Source organism: Monodelphis domestica, chromosome 2 (assembly GCF_027887165.1).
Source record: "Monodelphis domestica isolate mMonDom1 chromosome 2, mMonDom1.pri, whole genome shotgun sequence".
In the NCBI taxonomy this organism is placed as follows: domain Eukaryota; kingdom Metazoa; phylum Chordata; class Mammalia; order Didelphimorphia; family Didelphidae; genus Monodelphis; species Monodelphis domestica.
This window is the reverse complement of record NC_077228.1, coordinates 17,488,362-17,512,041: the sequence shown is the minus strand read 5'-3', so window position 1 is coordinate 17,512,041 and position 23,680 is coordinate 17,488,362. Positions and strand designations below refer to the sequence as shown.

The 23,680-nt window shown below is 36.2% G+C and overlaps 1 protein-coding gene across 1 annotated transcript in view; it reads right to left on the bottom strand.

Annotated features, from left to right (window-relative positions):
- The window catches only part of LOC103098058 (cytochrome P450 2J4-like), a 38,017-nt gene that overhangs the window by 9,462 nt on the left and 4,875 nt on the right, over positions 1 to 23,680 (bottom strand). The window contains exons 3-5 of the mRNA XM_056815043.1: positions 16,008 to 16,157; positions 12,948 to 13,108; positions 9,189 to 9,365 (exon numbers count right to left, since the gene is read on the bottom strand). Coding sequence (XP_056671021.1) covers positions 9,189 to 9,365; positions 12,948 to 13,108; positions 16,008 to 16,157 — 488 coding nt within the window. The remainder of the gene's footprint in view (positions 1 to 9,188; positions 9,366 to 12,947; positions 13,109 to 16,007; positions 16,158 to 23,680) is intronic.

Genomic DNA, 23,680 nt, shown 5'->3' with positions numbered 1-23,680 from the left:
TAATATGAGAAATCATCCAAGAAAACTGCCCTGATGTTTCTTGAACAAGGGAAAAACAGGCATTGAAGGAGTACATCAAACACCCTCTACACTAAATACCCAAAAGACAACTCCCAGGAATTTAATTGACAAATTACAAAGCTTTCAATTAAAGGGGAAAATTGTACAAGAAGCCAAAAAGAGACAATTCAAATACCAAGGAGCACCAATCAGGATCACACAAGACCTGGTGGCTTCCACACTAAAGGACTGCAAAGCCTGGAACACAAAATTCAGAAAGGCAAGAGAACTAGGTCTTCAACCAGGAATCACCTATCCATCAAAACTGACTATATACTTCCAGGGGAAAGTATGGGCATTCAACAAAATAAAAGAGTTTGAAGTATTTGTAAAGAAAAAAAACTTGAACTGAGTGGAAACTTTGCTATCGAAACACAAAGAGCAAGAATAACATGAAAAGCTAAACATGAAGAAATGGAAAAGGAGAAAAATGCTTTTTTTTTATTCAAACTCTCTTCCATAAGGGCTACAATTAGATCAAATTATGCATATTAACACATGGGGAAAATGTTATTTGTAAATCTCAAAAATTGTATTCATAAATATAGTAATTAGAAGAATCACTCATAGGGAATGATTGGAGCATTAAGGGCTATAAGATGATATGTACAAAAAAGAAGAAAAAAAGGGTGGTGGGGAATTGATGATGGTACTAAGAGATACATGAAGAAATAGAAATAAAATAAATAGAATAATCTTTTCCACCCAAAGATACACATGGGAAGTGAAGGGGAAGAATACTTTTATAAGGAGAGGAAGAGAGAGCTAATAGGTAATACTTAAGCCTTACTCTCAGTGAAATAAACTCTGAGAGAGAAGAGCATCTAGATCCATTGGGATCGTGAATTCTATGTTATCCTACAGGGTAAGGGAGAAGAGGAAACTAAGGGGGGTAGGGAGGAGGGAGTAGAAAAAGTGAGGGAAGGAGGGGGGGAAATTAACAGACCCCAAAACATGAAGGAAACAAAAGGGAGGGGGAAGCATATCAAGGGAGGGAATTAAGGGAATTGATTAAAAGTAAATCACTGGAGGCAGAGTCAAGATGGTGGCTGAGGAGCAGCAATAGTTCAGACCTCTGAAAAACCTTCATTACCAATCACAAACTAAATGCTCCTAGAGGACTGAAAATCCAACCTAACAACAAGACAGAGCAGGGGAACCCTTCTGCTGGACTCAATTCAAAAGGTACACACCCCTCCCCCCAGCCAGAATCTGAGAAACATTGGTTCTAAGGGAAAGGCAGAAGGAAGGTCCAAGGAACCCTTCCACCCAACCCAGAGCTCTGAGCCCCCAGAAGCAGAGGGAACCTCTGGGCAAGCAATGGTGCTGGTCTGGAGGGTTTACCTTGTGAGTAGGATTGTGCTAGGCTCAGAGTGTCCAACACAGGCAGCAGGGAAGTAGCCAGAGAGAGATTGAAGAGCTGGAAGCTCCAGCAGCTGGGTCCTTCCATTTAGCTCCAGTCTTACAGGAGGTTTTTGCCTCGGAGCACATCCAGACCAACCCAGTTGAACTTAATCCCTTCAGGAGCCCTCAGAGCTCAGGGAGGTCAGGACCCCTTCCCCCCAGAGAGCTGGGACTCCCTCAAGGACAGGAACCTCTGGGTGGGCAAAGATACTGGTCTAGAGGGTGTTCCTTGCAGGCAGGGCTGTGCCAGGCTCAGAGTGTGGAACTCAGGTGGCAGGGAAGCAGCTGGAGAGAACTGGAGAGAGCCGTGGCAACTGAGAGCTTCCATTTAGCTCCAGCCTTCCAGGAGTTTTTGGCCTGAGAGCACAGACAGCCAAACCCAACTGAACTTAATCTAAACAAAAGCCTCCAGAGGACAGGGAAGCCAACATTCCTCCCCAAGAGGCTGCACAGAGAAATCTGAAAAAGCTTCAAGAGGGAAGACTAACAGAAAGCCCCAAAAGCAAAAAAATAATCAGAGGAGCAAGAGCACAGACAAATATGGGGAGCAAAGGAGGGGTAAACTCGAGGAAACAATAGAAAAAGAAGAAATTACAATAGACAGCTTCTGCACAGGTAATGAGCAATGAGTGAACAAAACAGAGGGGAAAGGATTAGCAAAGGAAAAATCAGAAATCCCAGCAAATTGGATGCAGGCTTTGGAAGAACTCAAAATGCAATTCAAAACACAATTAAGAAAGGCTGAAGACAATTGGGAAAAATTTTAAAAACTAAGATAAGGCATCTTTAAACAGAAAATAGTGTCTTGAAAGCCAAAATCAAACAGCTGGATAATGAGCCAAAGATGAGGTGAAGAAGATGAAAGATGAGAAAAAGGAGATGAACGATGAGGTAAAGAGGATGAAAGATCACCTCCAAAGAAAATCAGCCCAAAATGACAAGGATGACCAAAAAGCCATGGATTAAATCCAGTCTTTAAGAACAAGAATAAAACAACTGGAATTATGTGACCTCACAAGGCAGAAGGATAATATAAATCAAAACCAAAAGAATGAAAAAATTGAGGAAAATATGAAGCATCTCGTTCACAAAACAGAGGATTTAGAAAAACATTCAAAGTGAGACAATTTAAGAATCATTCGTCTACCAGAAGACCATGGTGAAAGAAAAAGCCTGGATATTATACTACAGGAAATTATTTAAGAAAGCTGCTCTGATATCCAAGAAGTAGAGGGAAAAGTGGAGATTGAAAGAATCAACAGATCACCTCCTCTACTAATCCCCAACTGACAACCCCCAGGAATGTTATAGCCAAACTGAAGAACTGTCAGACCAAAAAATATATATATATTACAAGCTGCCAAGAAAAAGTCATTCAGATACCATGGAACCACGGTGAGGATAACACAAGAGCTGGCTGTATCTACACTCAAGGACTGAAAGGCATAGAATATGATATTTTGGAAAGCAAGGGAACTAGGTCTAAAACCAAGAATCAAGTACCCAGCAAAACTGACTATATTTTTACAGGGGAAAGTATGGTCATTCAACACAATAGAATTAAAAGAATTCGTAATAAAAGACCAGACCTGAACAGAAAATTTGATGTTAAAGCACAGAACTGAAGAGAATCATCAAAAGGTAATTAAAAAGAGGGAAAAAACAAAAACAAAACAAAACAACAGAAAAAAAATTTTTAAGAGACTCAGTAAGTTAAAATGACATGTATCCCTATAAGAAAAGAGGTCCTTGGTAACTCTTAAAAACTGTTATTATTACCTGGGCAGCTAAAAGTATCACACTTAGAGGGAACAGTGACAAATGGTATAGGATGAAAGGACAAGACATAAATAGGTATATAGATATATGTATGTATAAATACATACACATGTTTATGTATATATATATACACATAACTATAGTTATGTATATATATACATATATATAACTAGAGCTAAAAAAGAGGTTAATACTAAAAGAAATGAGAAAAGAAACAAATGGGGGTAAATTTAGATGTCACAAAGAAGCTTGTGATGGGAGGGAGGAGAACATCAATACACTGGAAGTGTAAAGAGGTTGAAGATAGGAAATACTCTGCTCTTAAATGCTTTCAATCCATTGGGGCAGAGAATAGATTTGTGCCCTATAGGGGAATAGAAGGGTAAGAAATGGACTGGCGGGGAGGGAAGCAGTACAAAGGAGGGAGGGGGGAGGGGTAATTTTAAGAAGAGTACAGGTAAAATAAGGAGGGGTCAATAAGAAGGGAGAGGGTCAGAAAGGGAAGTAAAATAAGGGTGGGAACTAGGGGGACTGATTAAAAACAAACATTGGTGTAGAAGGAAATCAGGAAAGAAGAAAAGGCAGGACCAGGAGTAGAAATCAAAATGCTGGGAAATACACAGCTAGTAATCATAACTCTGAATGTGAATGGAATGAACTCACCCATAAAATGCAAGCGAATAACAGAATGGATTAAAATCCAAAACCCTACCATATGCTGTCTACAAGAAACACACATGAGGAAGGTAGATAAAAATAGGGTGAAAGTAAGAGGATGGAGCCAAATCTATTGAGCATCAACTATTAAAGAGAAGGTAGGAGTTGCAATCATGATATCGGACAAAGGTAAAATAAAATAAATCTAGTTAAAAGAGGGAGGGAAGGTAATTACAACCTGATAAAGGCAGCATAAACAATGGGGAAATATCTGTACTCAACATGTACGTACCAAATGGCATAGCATGCAAATTTCTAAAGGAGAAACTTGAAGAGCTAAAGGATGAAATAGGTAGAAAAACTATACTAGTGGGAGCCGTGAACCTTCCTCTAATGGGAGCCTGATCCTCTTGAAGGATGGTTCAGTTTTAGGAAAACCATCCACATAATTGACCATATTAACAAGCAAACCAACAAACATCACATGATTATCTCAATAGATGCAGGAAAAGCCTTTGATAAAATACAACACCCATTCCTACTGAAAACACTAGAAAGTATAGGAATAGAAGGGCTTGTCCTAAAAATAATAAACAGTATTTATATGTATATATATATATATATATACATATATATATATATATATATATAAAACCATCAGCAAACATCATCTGCAATAGGGATAAACTATAAGCCTTCCCAATAAGATCAGGAGTAAAACAATAATGCCCATTATCACCTCTATTATTTAACATTGCACTAGAAACACTATCAGCAGCAATTAGAGAAGAAAAAGAAATTGAAGGTATTAAAATTGGCAACGAGGAGACCAAGCTATCACTCTTTGCAAATGATATGATGGTTTACTTAAAGAATCCTAGAGAATCAACCAAAAAGCTAGTTGATATAATCAACAATTTTAGCAAAGTTGCAGAATACAAAATAAACCTGCATAAGTCATCAACATTTTTATATATCTCTAATGAATTTCAGCAGCAAGAATTAAAAAATAATACCATTTAAGATCACCCTAGACAATATAAAATACTTAGGAATGTATCTGTCGAGACAAACATAGAAATTATATGAACACAAGTACAAAACACTTTACACACAGTTAAAACTAGATCTAAACAATTGGAAAAACATTGATTGCTCATGGGTGGGACAAGCAAACAAATTAAAAATGACAATTCTACCCAAATTAGTTTACTTATTTAGTGTCATACCTATTGAACTACCAAAAAAATTCTTTACTGAATTAGAAAAAAAGCATAACAAATTCATTTGGAATAACAAAAGATCAAGGATATACAGGGAAATCATGAAAAAAAATGCAAAGGAAGGAGGACTTGCAGTCCCAGATCTCAAACTATACTATAAAGCAGTGGTCATCAAAACAATTTGGTATTGGCTAAGAGTCAGAAAGGAGGATCAGTGGAATAGACTTGGGGTGAGTGATGTCAGCAAGACTGTCTCTGATAAACCCAAGGACTGACCCCAACTTTTGGGACAAATATCCAATATTTGATAAAAACTGCGGGGAAAAATGAAAGACAGTGTGGGAGAGATTAGTTTTGAATCATTACCTTACACCCCACACCAAGATAAACTCAGAATGGGTGAATGACTTGAACATAAAGAAGGAAAGTATAAGTAAATTAGCTAATACAAAATAGTATACATGTCAGACCTTTGGGAAGGGAAAATTTTTAAATCAAGCAAAATGTAAAATCAATAATTTTGACTATGTGAAATTAAAAAGTTTTTTGTAGAAACAAAACCAATATAACTAAAATCAGAATGGAAGTAACAAATTGGGAAACAATCTTTAAAACCCCCAGGAGAAAACCAAATTAGTGATCCTAAAAATTAAGGGAGAAATTAATAAAAATCAAAAGTGACAGAACCATTGAACTAATAAATAAGACTTGAAACTGGTATTTTGAAAAAAACAAACTAAATAGACAAAATACTGGTCAATCTAATTTAAGAAAGGAAAGAAGAAAACCAAATTAACAGTATCATATATGAAAATGGGAACCTCATCTCCAATGAAGAGGAAATTAAAGCAATCATTAAAAACTATTTTCCCCAATTATATGGTAATAAATATATGCCAATCTGGGTGATATGGATGAATATGTACAAAAATATAGATTGCCTAGATTAACAGAAGAAGGAATAGAATTCTTAAATAATCCCATATCAGAAAAAGAAATTGAAACAGGCCATCAAAGAACTCCCTAAGAAAAAATCCCCAGGGAGTGATGGATTCCTTAGTGAATTCTATCAAATGTTCAATGAACAGCTAGTAAGAGTCTGAGGGCAAATTTGAACTCAGGAAGATGATGAAGTCCAGAGCTTTATCCATTCTGCAACCTAAGTTCCATTTCAAATGATACACACTTGCAACAAACACACTGACCATATATTTAATACCTCTGATTCAAATCCAAGTGATACTTGAAGTTAAATCCTTCTAAAATGTACCAACATCTGCTCACCTGACTTCAATCCATGACATTTTGTGTCAAATAATTCCACTCAGAGTTATTCCTCCATTATTTCCAACTGAACTTTGCCTCATAATATTCTTCCACCTTATTCTGCCTTTTGTGAAGAGGAAGAGACAGCTAATCTTTCCTCCTCACTGATTTGAGTTGTGAAAAAATAGCTACTATGTTTCTTGAAGACTTCTATTATCTAGACTAAACATATCCTTTTGCTTTAACACAAACCTCATAGGACATGATTGGAAAGGCCCCCATCATGCTGGCTTCCCTTCTTTCAATCTTCTCCAGTCCCAAAATGGAACACAATTCATGTGTGGTCTACTGAATATTTCAGAGTGGATATATAGATGCTTAAGGAAACATTCAGCTCTTAGACATTTGGGGACTTTGACATTAATAATGTCCAATACGATGGTGAAAAGAATATTTGTCCCATAAATTTAACAGCAGATACTGGTTCCATCTCTACACAAATTCTCAGAGATATTATATTTTGATAGCCTGTATAATCAATAATTTATTTTATGGTATTTTAGTGTTTACAAAGAATATATACACAATAGAAAAAACCATAACAAAGTTCATTTGGAAGAACAAAAGATCAAGGATATATAGGGGAATCATGAAAAAAATGCAAAGGAAGGTGGCCTTGCAGTCCCAGATCTCAAACTCTCTTATAAAGCAGTGGTCATCAAAAGAGTTTGGTACTGGCTAAGAGACAGAAAGGAGGATCAGTGGAATAGACTTGGGGTCAGTGACATCAGCAAGACTGTCTCTGATTAAACCCAAGGACCCCAGCTTTTGGGACAAAAATGCAATATTTGATAAAAACTGTGGGGAAAAATGGAAGACAGTGTGGGAGAGATTAGGTTTGGATCAACACCTCACACCCTACACCAATATAAACTCAGAATGGGTGAATGACTTGAACATAAAGAAGGAAACTATTAGTAAATTAGGTAATCACAGTCTAATATACATGTCAGACCTGTGGAAAGGGAAAGACTTTAAAACCAAGGAAGACATAGAAAGTGCCAAAAAATTTAAAATAAACAATTTTGATTACATCAGATTATAAAGTTTTGTACAAACAAAACCAATGCAACCAAATTGAGAAGGGAAGTAACAAATTGGGAAACAATTTTCATAACAAAATCCTCTGACAAAGGTCTAATTACTCAAATTTATAAAGAGCTAAATGAATTGTACAAAAAATCAAGTCATTCTCCAATTGATAAGTGGGCAAGGGACATGAACAGGCAGTTTTCAGCCAAAGAAATCAAAACTATTAATAATCACATGAAAAAGTGTTCTAAATCTCTCATAATCAGAGAAATGCAAATCAAAACAACTCTGAGGTATCATCTCACACCTAGCAGATTGGCTAATATGACAGCAAAAGAAAGTAATGAATGCTGGAGGGGATGTGGCAAAGTCAGGACATTAATTCATTGCTGGTGGAGTTGTGAATTGATCCAACTATTCTGGAGGGCAATTTGGAACTATGCCCAAAGGGCGATAAAAGAATGTCTGCCGTATGATCCAGCCATAGCACTGCTAGGTCTTTACCCCAAAGAGATAATAAAGAAAAAGACTTGTACAAGAATATTCATAGCTGCTCTCTTTGTGGTGGCCAAAAATTGGAAAACGAGGGGATGCCCTTCAATTGGAGAATGACTGAACAAATTGTGGTATATGTTGGTGATAGAATACTATTGTGCTAAAAGGAATAATAAAGTGGAGGAATTCCATGGTGATTGGAGCAACCTCCAGGAAGTGATGCAGAGCAAGAGTACCAGAACCAGGAAAACATTGTACACAGAGACTGACACACTGTGGTACAAGAGAACGTAATGGACTTCTCCATTAGTGTCAATACAACATCCCTGAACATTCTGCAGGGATCCAGGAGATAAAAACACTATCCACAAGCAAAGGACAAAAGGTGGGAGTAAAAACACCGAAGATAAGCAACTGCTTGACTACAGGGGTGGAAGGTACAGGAACGAGGAGAGACTCTAAATGAACACCCTAATACAAATACCAACAACATGGAAATGGGTTTGAAGCAAGGACACATGTGATACCCAGTGGAATCATGCATTGGCTAGGGGAAGGGAGGGGGGAGGAGGGGAAGATAAGAAAAGGATCTTTGTTTCCAAGGAATATTGTTTGAAAATAATCAAATAAAATAATGTTTAAATTCGAAAAAAAAAAGAATATATACGCAATATCTCTATGGAATTGAGGGCACACAGGATTTTATAGATGAGTAAAGTAATATGCAGAGAGATGAATTAGTAGGGTTGAAATATCAGGGCCAATAATTAATCTCAATCGGAGTAGGGTACTACTTAGGAAACAGAAAGAGCTGGGTTCAAATCCCACCTCAGATTCCTATTAGCTTTGTGGGCAGGGTCATTTGATTAATTACTTTGTTCTTCAGTTTCTTCATCTATAAAGGCAGAGGGCTGAATTAAATGAGCTCTAGAATCTTTTCGATATCCAAATAAAAACTGGATTTTCTAGAACCACCACAACCTACATACAATTCCAAACAACCCCACCACCATACATACACTCCACTTAACTTATATAAAATTGAAATTTTATTTTTATTCAGGACATCCTCAGGTTGTCTATGAGGAAAGATGCTCAAGTTATGAGGCAGATGTAAATTTTGAACATATTAACCTATTTGTCCCTCCCCATTTAAGGCCTTGATTTTTTTTCCAGCACATTGTGCATGTTTTCTTGTGTTGTCTCCATTACCTTGGACAGCTCCTTCAGGTAAGCATCAATGAAGTCCTGGGCTTCCTCAGAGTTTTGATCTTCCTTGTGTTGTTTGATCATATGGGCCACAAAAGACTCTAGTTTCTGGAATTCTCTAAAGAGTTTTTTATGAGCTCCTGGCAAGCATTTCATTATCCTAGGAAAGCTATCGAAGAACTAAAAAATATAAAAGAAAAGAGAAGAAGGAGAAATGAGTGCCCTTTCCTTTTGAGCTGTGTTATGCCTTCAAATTTCTTATTCTAAGTCTGGCTTGGGATTTTACTTTTTTAGTGTGTCATCAAATTTAACCTTCCAAACTCATCCTCCTTTTAACTGCTGCTGCATATCCCATAGTATTAGACTCATAACCTCCAGCTTGGCATTTATCCAATTATGGTTTTCATATACCAGACCCCTTGGCCATGTATTGATGCACCTAATTGACTTTTTTGGTAAGGATTACTCACTGATCAACTGGGAGGCAGAATGGATGGTGTGCTGGAGTAAAATTCAGGAAGATGTGAGTTAGAATTTCTCTTAAGACACATTTACTGTGAGAAAAATCATTGCTTTATTCCTCCCTTTGTTTCCTTTTCTTTCAAATGGGGATAATAAGAACAAGTAGCTGAATGGGTTTTTGTGAGCATGTTGAGTAATCAGCTAGTTCACAAATATTTATTAATCATTTAGTATGTGTAACATCGACTATGTGCCAGCCACTGGGCTAAATGCTAAGGAAGGGAAAAAATACACACCCAGTAAAAGATTGGTCCAAAATGATAGTGATGGGAATGAGCTCATATTCTAATTGGTAATCCAACAGGTTAATAAGTAGATTCTTGTGAGATATATGTAGGATACTTGAAATGGAATTTCAGAGGGGAAGGCAAAAAGTACTAGAGACATTGGGAAATGCATCTTGCATTTGAACATGAAATTTGAATTGATTTTTTTTTATTCAAGTTACAAATTTACTCATAATTTTTCCAATGTTACATGATTTATATTGACTAACAACCCTCTTCCTTCCCCCCTCCCAGAGTTGACAAGCAACTCCACTATACATGTATTATCACTGAAATCTATCACGCAAGATCTATTTTTATACAATTCATTAATTTAAGAGAGTAATCTTATAAAATCAAAACCCCAAATCATATACCAAAAGAAACCAATGGTAAATCATGTTTTCTTTTAGATTTCAAATCAAACAATCCTTTCAATGGATGTGGATAGCATTCTTTCTTATAAGATCCTATGCATTGTCTTGGAACATTGCATTACTTTTAAAAGCAGTTAATCATATTTGATAATCCCATAGTGTTTCAATTACTATGTCCAGTGTTCTCCAGGTTCTGCAGGGAGGTCTTTTCAGTTCTTCTATAAATCACGCAGTTCTTTCCTTTATAGAATAATTGTATTTCATCACCATAGGCTGTCACAATTTGTTCAGCCATTCCCAAATCAATGGATACCTCCTTTTTTCCAATTTTTTTTTTGCCACTACAAAACCACAGCTATAAATATTTTTGTGCAAACAGGTCCATCTCCATTTTTTCATCTCTTTCTGATACAGACCTAATAGTGGTATTACTGGAACAAAAAGCATGCATTCTTTTAAAGTTCTTTGGGGGTACCTCATAGTTGTATTGATGTGCATTTGTTTAATCTACAGGGACTTGAACATTTTTAATAGGATTATTGACATATATTTCATGTAAAAACTGCCTATTCATATCCCATGACCATTTTAGGAATGACTTGGTTCCTTACAAATTTGACTTAGTAATCATATATTTGAGAAATTAAACCTTTATCAGAGAAACTTTTTATAAAATATTCTTCCAGTTTGTTGCTTTCCTTCTAATCTTGGTTACATTAGTTTTGTTTGTATATAAGCTTTTTAATTTAATATAATTAAATTATTCATTTTACATTTCGTAATGTTCTCTGAATCTTGTTTGGTCTTAAATTCTTCCCTTCTCTATAGATCTGACAGGTAAATTGTTCTATGTTCACCTAATTTACTTATAATATCATTCTATATGCTTAAGTCTTATACCCATTTTGAACTTATTTTGCTAGAGTGTATGAGATATTGATCTAAACCTATTTTATACCATGCTGTTTCCAATTTAGCCAGTAGTTTTTGTCAAGTAGTGGATTCTTACACTAAAATCTGGGATCTTTGGCTTTAGCAAACACGGCATTGCTGAGGTCATTTACTCCTAGTCTTTTCTATTGATCTATCCTTCTATATCTTAACAGTACCTGCCTTATTTGATAATCACTGCTTTGTAGTATAGTTTAACATCTGGTAGTGCTACGCCACAATCTATTATATTTTTTCATTATTTTCCTCAATATACTTGGTATTTTGTTCTTCTAAATGAATTTTATTATTTTCTCTAGTTCTATAAAAAGATTTTTTGGTAATTTGAGAGGTATCACACCAAATAAGTAAATTAATATGAGTAGGACTGTCATTTTTATTACATTAGCTTATCCTACCCATGAGCAATTAATGTGTTTTTTTTCAATTGTTTAGATCTAGTTTTATTAGTGTGGAAAGTGTTTTGTAATTGTGTTTATATGATTCCTGTTTGTTTTGGGAGATAGATTACCAAATACTTTATATTCTCTAGTGACAGAGGCATAAGAGATTTTAGACCCACTAATGAAAGCAGCCACAAAGGACATATTTTCAAGTCTGACTCAGATTGGGCAAGGCCATCTCAGGCTACAAGTTGCAAAAATAACTTTTGATAAAATCATTCCTCAAAATTAGTTGAATAAATCTGGCACAATAAAGCTTTAGGGTATGAAAGGATATCTGAGGCTTATGAATATATACCTTGAGCTGGGGTTAAAAATATTCTTGTATAAGATAAACCAAAGAAGTCTTTGTACCTTGAATATAGAGTGGTTTCAGAATTTGCTGCCACTTAGCTGCCATTTTCACTGGCCAAGATGTGGAGATGAAAAGGAAAAGAATTCTAGTCATGAGGAATAAGTGCAAAGACTCCAAGTTTGGAGAAAATATATGTAAAACTTTTTACAAATCTTTCATATCAGCACTTTAGAAATTATCTTTCTCTCTCACTGTCTCTTCTTTCTGTCTCTCTCATTCTGTTTCTCTAGAAGTCTTTGTATCTCTTCTCTCCCTCTTTGTTCTTTCTTTTTCTCTCTCTCTATCTTCTGTCTCCATTCTCCTCCTGTTGCAGTGCTGTGGATAAAACCCTGGTTTCCTTCAAAACTATGCCTAAGTGATAGCTTCTAAATGAAGCCTTTCCTGGTCCTTCTGGCTTCCAATTCCTACTCTACCAAAATGATTCCCTTATTTTTATTTGTATTTACACTTACTTGAGAGCATGTTTTCACCATAAGCAGAAGAATGTAAATCCCCCAAGGTCAGAATCTACTTCACCTTTGTTATTATATCTCTATCACCTCACACAGTCCCTGACATAGAGTAGGCGTTTAATAAATGTTAATCAATTGATCATTTAGCAAAGGATGTGAGAAAAACATTACTTGAACAGTGTTCTAGAAATGCTTAGATCCCTCAGGCATGGTCTTTCACATCATTGTTTCCAAACATCCTTTTCTTTCTTCATTTCTTTTGCTAGTCCCTTTCTATGCTTAGAGTCTCAGCTCTTGCCAGCCTCTCACAGGCTTGCTTGTTTCTTTTCTTCTGAAAGGAGGACAGCACCCATCAGACAATTTACCTCTGTTCAGTAAGGATGATAGTCTATTTACCTGACACTCCCAACTGGTTTGAAGCACCGAGATTTGATTCAAGCTCTTCAGTAGCTCCTGAAACTGAGAATCATGGTATTCAAAACGATTCCCAAAAGTGACAGAACAGATGATGTTGGAAACAGCATTGTTGATATGAAAGTGTGGGTTAAAGGGCTTTCCTGTGGAATAGAAAAAGAATGGGCCACTCATTGTGTCACTCATGCATGTTAGAGGAGCCCTGCATCACTTTCTAACTTTTTCTCTTCAACCATTTTTCCTCCACACCCACTTCCTCCCACACATAGCTGTTTTGTTATTATTTTCAACAATCACAGACTGCTTAAAAAGTTTGAGAAAAAAGAAGAGAGCATGCCCATTTTAAAATGTTTTTGTCAAGGCTTGGGATTTACTTGGACTATATTGTTTCAACCTAGGTTACCTGTGTGAGTTTAGATGAGTTACTTTCTCCCTCTTTGCCTCTATTTATTAATCAGCAAAATGAGGTCTAGACCATAAGACTTCTGAGGTGTCTGTCAGATATAGAATCTCTATCTAGGATTCTGTGTCTGATAGATCATGTCTGTAGTTTCATAAAATTTTTTCACCTATGTGTAATATTTATCAGTCAATATGTGCCTGTCTTTCAACTCACATATGTGAGCACAAAAAAATACCCATCACCATATGGATCTGTAGGCAACTTGCATTCATGAGTGTAGACATTACAGAGTTGATATTATAATTAGAAATACTGAAATGAAAAGAAGATTTATGAGAAGGTAAAACAGGAAGGGCACTAATATGAGGTATTATGTAGAATACCAGATCTGAAGCTTGGAAGTTCTGAATTTCAAACCTCCCTCAGGTATTTCCTGGCAGGGTTGATCTTGTTTAGAGTGTCTTCTCTTGGTTGGTTATTTCCAGCTATATCTTAATTGGACATGGACATTTGCATGTTGTTTCCCCTGAGATATTTGCAAGGAGAGTCACAGTCTTTTTCCTTTTTTTAACATTTATATAATTTGGTACAGGAATTTGAATATAGTAGGCACTTAATATTTACCCACCCAGTAAGTGATCTTAAGCAAGTGACTCAATTGCTCTACTCCTTTGTTTACCCATTTATTCAAGGATAAGGTAGGTGGGACTTGATGTTCTTTAAGGTTCATTCTTACTCTAAATCTGTGATAATAAGAGGAAATAACAGAAAAGCCAGAGAAATGCAAAGTGGAGGAGGAAGGGAAGGAGGAAAAAGAGAAGGAAGAAGCAAAGTATGAAGAAGAAAATACAATAGCCACAACAACATTGTGAGAAAAGATAACTTGGAAAATTGTAATAACCTGCACCAAGAAAATCACAATCACAGTTGCTGAGGGCTGTGATGGTGTGAGTTATTCCCTTCCTAACTAGAATGTAATCGATTTATGCTAGTAAGACACATGTTTCTGGTCATGTAAGAATTTATTTTGCTGAGTATGTGTATTTGTTATGAGAGTTTTATTTTCCAGTCAGAAGAAGAAGTAAAGAAAACAAATTAGTAAGTAATTGAAAATAGCATGACATATATATCTATTTATTATGTGAATGAATATATAACTATATATAGGTAAATATGTACCTATATAGTCCAAAAAAGAAAAGAGCAAAGAAGGTAGAAGAGAAAAGTAGAAAGGGAAGAACAAAAGGGAAGACATCTAGAACAGGAAATGAATCATTGAGTGGAAAGGAAGAAGAAATAAAAAGATTAAAAATCACAGCAGAAGAGTATAGAGGAATGGGTATGAGTACTTGTTTGTGTGTTTATACAGAGTTTTGAGTGACCAATCAAGGTAGAACTTCATGTGTGCCATTTTAAGAAATGAGAGATCAAATAGTTGGTGAGCTCCCATAGATGACTATAACGGCATTAAAGAGAATGGACGTTCACATAATTCCTTTCCAATCTTACTGCCTTAATTCTTCCTAGATCAATGTGCTGTGTTGCTGAAAACCTTCTCTAAATTGGGGCATTTTGTCTTTCTCTAGTCTCAGTATGATCTGTCTCTTCCTACTCTCCTCATCCCCAGTTATAGATTCATTAACGATGATGAATGTTGGAGGAGATGTGGCAAAATGGGGAATGTGAACTGATCCAGTCATTCTGGAAGGCAATTTGGAATTATGCCCAAAGGTCTATAAAACAATGCATACTCTGATCCAGTAATAAAATGGCTAGGTATGTACATTGCAGAGATTTATTTGTTTTATTTTTTTAAACCCTTTCCTTCTGTCCTGGAGTCAATATTGTATATTGGCTCCAAGGCAGAAGAATGGTAAGGGCTAGGCAATGGTGGTTAAGTGACTTGCCCAGGGTCACACAGCTGGGAAGTGTCTGAGGCCATATTTGAACCTAGGACCTCCCATCTCTAGGCCTAGCTCTCAGTCCACAGAGCTACCCAGCTGCCCCCAAACTGCAGACATGGCACCTACTTGTATACAAATATTTACAATTTTTTTTTTGTCAGAACAAAGAATTGGAAATTAAAGGGATGCCTAACAATCAGGGAATGATTGAACAAATTGGAGTATAATATAGTGATGGAATAGTATTGTGATATAAGGAATGATGAACACAGTGATTTCAGAAATAGCTGGAAAGACCTTCATAGACTAAAGCAGAGTGAAATAAGCAGGACCAGGAAAACACTATAAATAGGAATAGCAATATTATGGAATGATCAACTTTGAAGGACTTGGCTATTATTGGCAATGCAATGATCCAGGACAATGCTGAGGGACTTATGACAAGGAATGCTATCCACTGCTGAGAAAGAACTTTTGGAGTAGGAATGCAACTGAAAGCAGAGGATTTTTGATTGTTTATACAATTGTATACATATCTTACATGATAATACATGTATATCCCAGATATAATCAAGTTCCAGGACTGGGAGGGAAAAGATAAGGGAGGAGGGAGGTGTGTTCAGTTATATAACTTAGAGAAATTTGTGTGGAAATGTTTTAACACATGTAATTGGGAAATAAAGAAATAAAAATATAACTGGGAAAAAGACATATCTCTCTCTGATATATGCTCACCTTTTTCTTCTCTAATAGCCTCAATGAAATATATGGCCTCTTCTTGTATCCGGAGTTCCAGGGTCTTCTTTCCCAAGCCAAAATTTTTTAGGGTCATTATGGTAAATCTTCTTTGATCTTTCCACTCTTGACCATTAGATAAAAATAAGCCTAAATAATAATAATAGTAATAATAATAATAATAATAATTTATCTTAATCCTTCAAAAATCTATAATTTTATTGATGTGGAAATTAATTCATCTAACAATGGAATTTAATTTAAAACATTTAAAAAAGAAAAAAAGAAGTATTATGTGCTCAACACTTTGTTGATTATATAAATAGAAAAGGTAGAGCTGTGTTTTGAAGACATGGCACATGTGCACCAGTGAGCTGGAGGGTGCTGCTCTGTTCCCCTTCTTCACCACACCTGGGGAAAATGTTCACATGCTGTGCCCCTCTAACCATCAGCCTAATAAGAGCACTTCCTCCATCCACTATCTGGGGTAATGAGGGGGGCCAATAGACAGCTTGCAGGTGTATTTTGGGTACATGAGCTCTAAAATGATCTCCACTGCTGGTCTAGACAGTCTGTGCTCCTGAGAAACTCAAACACAAAGTGGGGAGAAAATAAAAACAGGTCTCTTCACTTATAGAACTCATGGAAAAACCTAAAAGTCCCAATGATAAAGTAGAGGAAGATAACAATATCCAGGGATGCTTAGTTTCTATAATCAGTCTATGGACCTTGTGGTGTATGAAGATGATTTTCTAGTTTTCTTAGTGGGAGAAGCATGGCTGCTGGAGTTTCCCCTTTGAAGAAGAAAACGACAGGAACCCAAGTCTTTATATGGATGATGAAATCCACTGAGAGGGCCCTATGCCATCTCTTGTTCCCCCTGCTAACTTCAGCAGTGTAATGGGCTAATGATGTGTAGGATCCCATGGCCTGATGTTCTTGGAAGTGTCATAAACAACCTCATTATCTTCCCTTTTCTCAATAATATGGAACTGATAGGTGCCTTCCACATTGCTGACAGCACAGTACCAGTCAATCCTCAGTCTCTCTACTCATGAATGAGTGGTGGTAGAAGAGGGATACTGGGATCTGTCTTTCCCATGAAGAACTTGGTGATCAAGGTCTAGTATTTGGGGGGGTACCCTTCATTGAGTGTCCAAGAGAGGCATGTTGCATTTTAATGACAGGTGAGAGGTTAAACTGTTTCTGTATAACTATCCAACCTCCCTAGGAAAAAGAGGATAGTTATTCCACAGAGGCCTTTAAAAGGGAAGAGAAGAGAGAAAGAAAAGGAATAATCACTTTCTACATCCCTACTGTGTGCTAGATACTGTGCTAAGTAAGCACTTTACAAATATTATCTCAATAGATTCTCACAGCAATCCTAGCAGGCATTTATTTCCTTCTGCAGTTGAGGTAAATGAGATTGAAACTTCTACAAAATCACACAGGTTAGAAGTATGTGGGGCTAAATTTAAACTAAAATAATCTTTAATTCAGACCAATCTTTTCTTTGGGGAAAATGCCTTAGGACTCAGGCCTTAGGACATGTGGCAAACAATGAAATTGAAGAGGAATATATTTTCTATATTGCATGAAAACACTCTCTTTTGAATTGAAAGTCCTTGAAAACCCATGCCCCTTCTACTTGTCCAGTCTTCTTATACCTTACTCACCACCATGTACTCAGTGAAGCAGTGACACTGGCTTCCTGGCTTTTTCCTGAAGATACTCCATATTTCAATTCTGGGCATTCTCTCTGGCTGTGGCCCATGCCTGGAATGCTCTCCCTCCAAAATTCTACTAAGAGGATTCTCTGTCTTTTGAAATATCATTAAAACCTCCCTTTCTTCACTGAAGTCTTTCTGAGTTCTTAATTCTAGCACCTCCTTTCAATATTGTGTTGTTTTTCCCATCTATAGCTTCTTTGTCCATAGTTCTTCACATGTAGTTTCTTCCTTTAGAATATGTTTCTTGAGGGCAGGGAATGTCTTGTGTCTTCCTTTGTTTTCTTTGAAATCAGCAAATGCCTGGCACATAGAAAGCTCTTAATAAATGTTTAATAATGACTGATTGAAAAGACTTTAAGTGGTACTGGCTATGTTCTGTTGACCAAGATACAACATGGCAATTGGTGGAGAGGCTCATTGTCAAAAAGTTGACTAGCTGTTGAACTCTTGGGGTTCTAAGGAAGTCCTATATAGGCATTTCAAAAGCTTCTTCTGCTTCTGTGAAGGAAACAACTGTTGGGATGATGTTCATGGCTCTTTTAAAAGTATTTAAGTCGATATTGAAGCATATTAGCTCAGTAGATAGATAGAGTATTGATCCTGGAATGAGGAGAAGCTGAGTTCAAATCTATCCTCATATACTTACTACCTATATGTCTCTGAGCAAGTCACTTAATCATATTTGGCTCAGTTTCTTCAACTAGAGACGGAAATGACCAAGCACTCCAATATCTCAGCCAAGAATACCCTAAGGAATCAGGAAGAGTCAGACATGACTATGTTACAAACATTACAAAAATAAAGTTGAAATGGTGTGGGGGATCCACAAAGGTAGAGTAGAAGTAGGGAAAGCTTGGAACACTATGAGTGTCGTCTCCAACCAACCTTAAAATATTGTTTCAAAGCAAATAATAGAGTGAAAAATCCAATAAGGTGACAGAGACAAGCAAGTTTCATGAACACAAACAAACAAACAACTTGAAAGGTGGGTAGAAAGGGTCTGGTCACCAGGGTGAGAGGATATAGAAGTCCAGAGGAAATATTCCCTCCCACATATCTATTCTTCCAGGTTCTGAACTTGAGCCCAAGCCAATGCCAAAACCCTGAGTCACTACCCAAGACAAATTCAATGGAACCCTCACAGAAACTCCTTAAGGTTCCAAGTCCCAGACTAGTTTTTAGGGAAGGCCCAGACATTAGCTCCCTGTAGTCCATGGAATAGCTAGCTGTTACAGGATTAGAAGGAGGTTATGAGCCCCTGTCCAAGCCCAAACCAAGGTCCCAAGCTCAAGTAGAAGGCAGATATTAAGGGTAATACCTAGTGCAAACCCAAGAGGAGGTTAGAAGCCTTGTTCAAGCCTACAGTGAGATCCTGAAGCCCAGATCAACCCAGTCCACATGACTTGGCTTATGTAAGCAAGTTAAAAGTTAATGACTTCATGACATAACAAGAAAAAATAATATAAAATCAAGAGAATGAAAAAAAGAAGAAAATCTGAAATATTTCATTGATGAAACAAGTGATCTGGAAAATAAATCCTAGAGAGATAATATAAGAATTATGGGATTACCAAAACTCATAACACAAGAAATAAATTAAAATAAAAACTTTTGTGGTATTATTGAACAAGAGAGAAAATACAAATTGAAATAATCCATAATTACCTCCAGAAACAATTCAGAAATGACAACCCCCAGGAATATTATAGCTAAATTCAAGAGCTCCAAATCCAAGAAAATACTGCAAATAGCTCAAAAACCATATTCAGAAACCATGGAGCTATAGTAAGGATTATACAGGAATTAGTAGCCTTGATTATTAAAGATCAGAAGGGCTGGATTTTGATATTCTGGAAGGCAAAATATCTATGTTTATATCCCAACATCGTTTATCCAGCAAAATTGAGTATATTCTTTTGGGAGGAACTGTTTACTTAATGAAATAGAGGATTTTGAAGTATTCTTGATGAAAAGACCAGATCCTAATAGAAAATTTGATGCTGAAGCCCAAGACCATAGAAAGAAGTCTAAAAACATGAGTAAAAAAGAGAAAACTTAAGGAATTCAATAATATCAAACTGTATGTTTTCCTCCATGGAAAGACGTTATTTGTAATTGTTAAAATTTTTATTTGTAGTAGAGCAGATAGAAAGTGTATACATAGAAATAAGGTTAGAAGTAAGCTGATTAGAATCCTATGAAATGGGAAAAATCAATTACAGAAAGGATTACAGAAAGAATAATGGAAAGTGAGCTGTGGATTGGGTTAAGTTATTTCACCTAAAGTGGTGTGAAAAATGGACAGTGGAGGGTGATAAAAGTTTCAAACCCTAGAACTAAAGTTATAGTCTGGGAAATTGATGGAGTCTCAAGCACAGCAGAGAAGGGGACTCAGGAGATGTTCTGGAATTTTGGGAGAGCAAGAGTTTCTGTCAGAGAGAGGCAGTTAACTCTCAATCCTAAAACAGTCTAATGAGAGGGTTGGTCAAGACTTTGCTCCTGAGGAAAGATTTACATCTTTTTCCTGGTGATTTGGACCCCTTTCCCTGCCATCGATTCCCAACTGAAAGAGCAGTTGGAGATGGTAGCCAAGCAGCTGACAAGATCACCTCATAGCTCCTGATTCCCTGGGTCTGACCTGTGACCGTGGACCAAGACCATAGCCATCCAAGCCTGAATCTCTATAAGGTAAGTCTACACAACTCATCAGCTTTTTAATATATTTCCAATAAAGTTCAGCAGCAAGAGATTGAAAGAGAAATTATGTTTAAAATAACTCTAGATGATATAAAATACCGGGGAATGTAACTTCTAAGACAAATCCAGGAATTTTGTGAATACAGATACAAAATACTTATTACAAAAAGTCACATCCAAACAACTGGAAAAAAATTAATTGCTCATGGGTAGGTTCCACTAGTATAATAAAAATGACAATTCTACCTATGATAATATACTCATTAATGTCGTAATATTATCAAGATATTATTTAATAGAATAAGAAAAAATAACAAAATTCATCTGGAATAACAAAAGGTCAAGAATATTGAGAGAATTAATTTTAAAAATGCAAAGTATGATGGACTGGTCATACCAGATCTTAAACTGTACTATAAAGTAGTAATCATCAAAAGAGTCTGGTTTTGGCTAAGAAATAGAATGGAGGATCAATGGAATGGATCAGATACAAAATATAAAGGTTACATGAACTTAGATAAACCCAAAGACTCAAGATTTTTTAATAAGAAATTACTTTTTAACAAAACTTTTAGGAAAATGGAAAAACAGTATGACAGAAAGTAGGTATGAACCAACATCTCACACAGTATGCTAAGATAAAGTCAAAATGGGTATATGATTTAGCTATAATTTAGGGGGACAAAGAATAATTTACCTAGCAAATATCTAGAGAAGAGAAGAATTTATGTCCAAAAAAGAGATAGAGAGCAGGATATGATGTAAAATGAATAATTTTGATTATATTAAATTAAAAAGTTTTTATGCAAACAAAACTAATATAAAAAAGAGTAAAAGTTAAATGACAAACTTGGGGAGAAATCTTACAATAAATTTCTATGATAAAGGTCTGATATCTCATATTCATAGGAAAATAAGTCAAATTTATAAAATTACAAGCCTTTCCCCAATTGGCAAATTGGCAAAGGAACATATAAAATGTGCTTAAATCATTCTCAATTGGAAAAATGCCAATTAAAACAACATTGTGATACTACCTTGAACTTATCAGATTTGCCAATATAACAGTAAATAAAAATGACAAATGTTGCAAAAGACATGGAAAAATTGGGACACATGCATTTTGTTCTAATTGTGAAATGATCCAACAATTCTGAAGGAAAATTTACAACTATATCAAAAAGGTTATAAAAGTTTGCACACCCTTTGATCCTGTAATACCACTATTAGGCCTATATTCCAAAGAGATAATAAAAATGAAGAAACAACTCGTTTTCTATAAAATATTTATATATGCTCTTTTTGTGGTTTCAAAGATTTGGAAACTAAGGAGATGTCCCTCAACTGAGGAATACCTGAACAAATGGTGGTACACATTAGTATTGAAATACTATTATGGCATAAGAAATGATGAGCAAGAAGATTTCACAAAAGCCTAGGAAGATCTGTATGAACTGATTTAGAGTGAAAGTAGAGCCAGGAGAACATACACAGTAACAGAAATATTATACAGTGATTAATTGGGATAACTTAGCTAATATCAGGAATGCAATGCCTGGGAAAATCCTGAAACACTATGATAGAGAATGCAATTCAATAACAGAGAAAGAAGTGTTGGAGTGGGATAGATGCGGGTCAAAGGATATTGTCTTTCATATCAGAGTATTTATGGATTGATTTGGTGGTCTTGTTTAGAGGATAGAGCTTTGGTCTTGGCCTTAAGAAGTTGGAGATTTAAATCTTGCAGCTGAACTTTACTTGCTATGTGACTTTATAAAATTAACTTGACTTTGGTTGCATCATTTGTCAAATGACAGAGGGCCTTGAAGTTTCTTTGCTGACCTTTCTCTGAACTTTCCAATCATAACAGGGAGGAGAGGGAAACAGTACCTGAAACACTTTGGCTAAAATGTAGGGTACCAGAAGATGATCTGTCACAGATAAAGATGGAAAGTATGGGTGGAAGGCCATCAAAAAGGCCCAGAATCAAGGACACTCAAAATTTTGAAACTAGTTGTACCATTGTGATCATCTAGTCTATCAATACCTACCTTCAAATGGGCCCTTTCTACTCTTGGTAATTCTTCTACTGCACCCTTAATGATTCCCTATCAATGTCTTCACAGTGACTTCCAAATCTTTTTTTCCCCTCTCCTCCATTTTTGAGCTGTACACCAAACCAAACTTAAGGGAGATGCCCAATCCTTAAGAGATTAATTTTCCCATGGTTTCCTGTTTCATGTCTTCATTCCTCAAGTCATAACATTAACTTTCCTTTCTTCTGAATAACAAGACAAACACAGATATCTCAAATCCATGTTAACTCCTGCTCCTTTTACCTGTCTCCATCTATCTCAAGCAAGACTTTGACCTCAGAGTTTGATTTTATTGATTTCTTCTCTAGTGCAGATTACTATGCTGTCACCTACACCACTATGTGTGTCAAAAGGCCTAAAAGCAGAATTATAAATGTACATATAGGCTACATCAAAAGGACAAAAAAACCCAATTCATATGAAGGAAGGATTCCAGAGTAGGAAGCAGCATTGAAGGTACATGGAATTTGGGCATTTCCATAATATAATAGGGTGAAATAACTTCCACAAAAATGTGAGCTGATCTACCCTCCCACTCCCCACCTACGATTCCAGTGCACTAGATTCAGAGCCCTCATGCACAAGAATAAGTGAGAGATCCAGGGGGTACCTCTAGGTCCTTGGCAGCTGACTAAGACCACCAAAGGCCTACTTGTGAGAGAAGCTAGACTTGAGACCCCAGGAGGTGGAAGAGCATAGACCTCAGGCATGGAGATAGAGTAGAGAAGTGCTGCAAACACTAGAAAACAGAGAGTCTTGAGAGGTGGCCTCAGGCAAAAACCTCATTCCTTAGTTCCATACACAGAGAGTCTGCCCTCCTCACTCAGACCCCTATTAGTTTTTGAGATTCTGTCATTCTATGTCATATCTATGCTACCAAGCTGTAAACTTCTCAAGGTTAGAACTGTATTATTCATCTTTGTAATCCCAACTGTTTCTAGAATATAAAGACACTCAAAAAATATCTTTTGATGGAAAAAAGAATCATAAATGGATAGGTTTTCAGAGTTGGAAGTATTCTATGAGAAATTGCAGTCAAATGTGAACCCAGAAAAGAACACCAACAAAATATAATGAGTAGCATTTGCTTTAAGATTTCCAATAGTGATGCAGAGCGAGAGGATCAGAACCAGAAAACATTGTACATAGA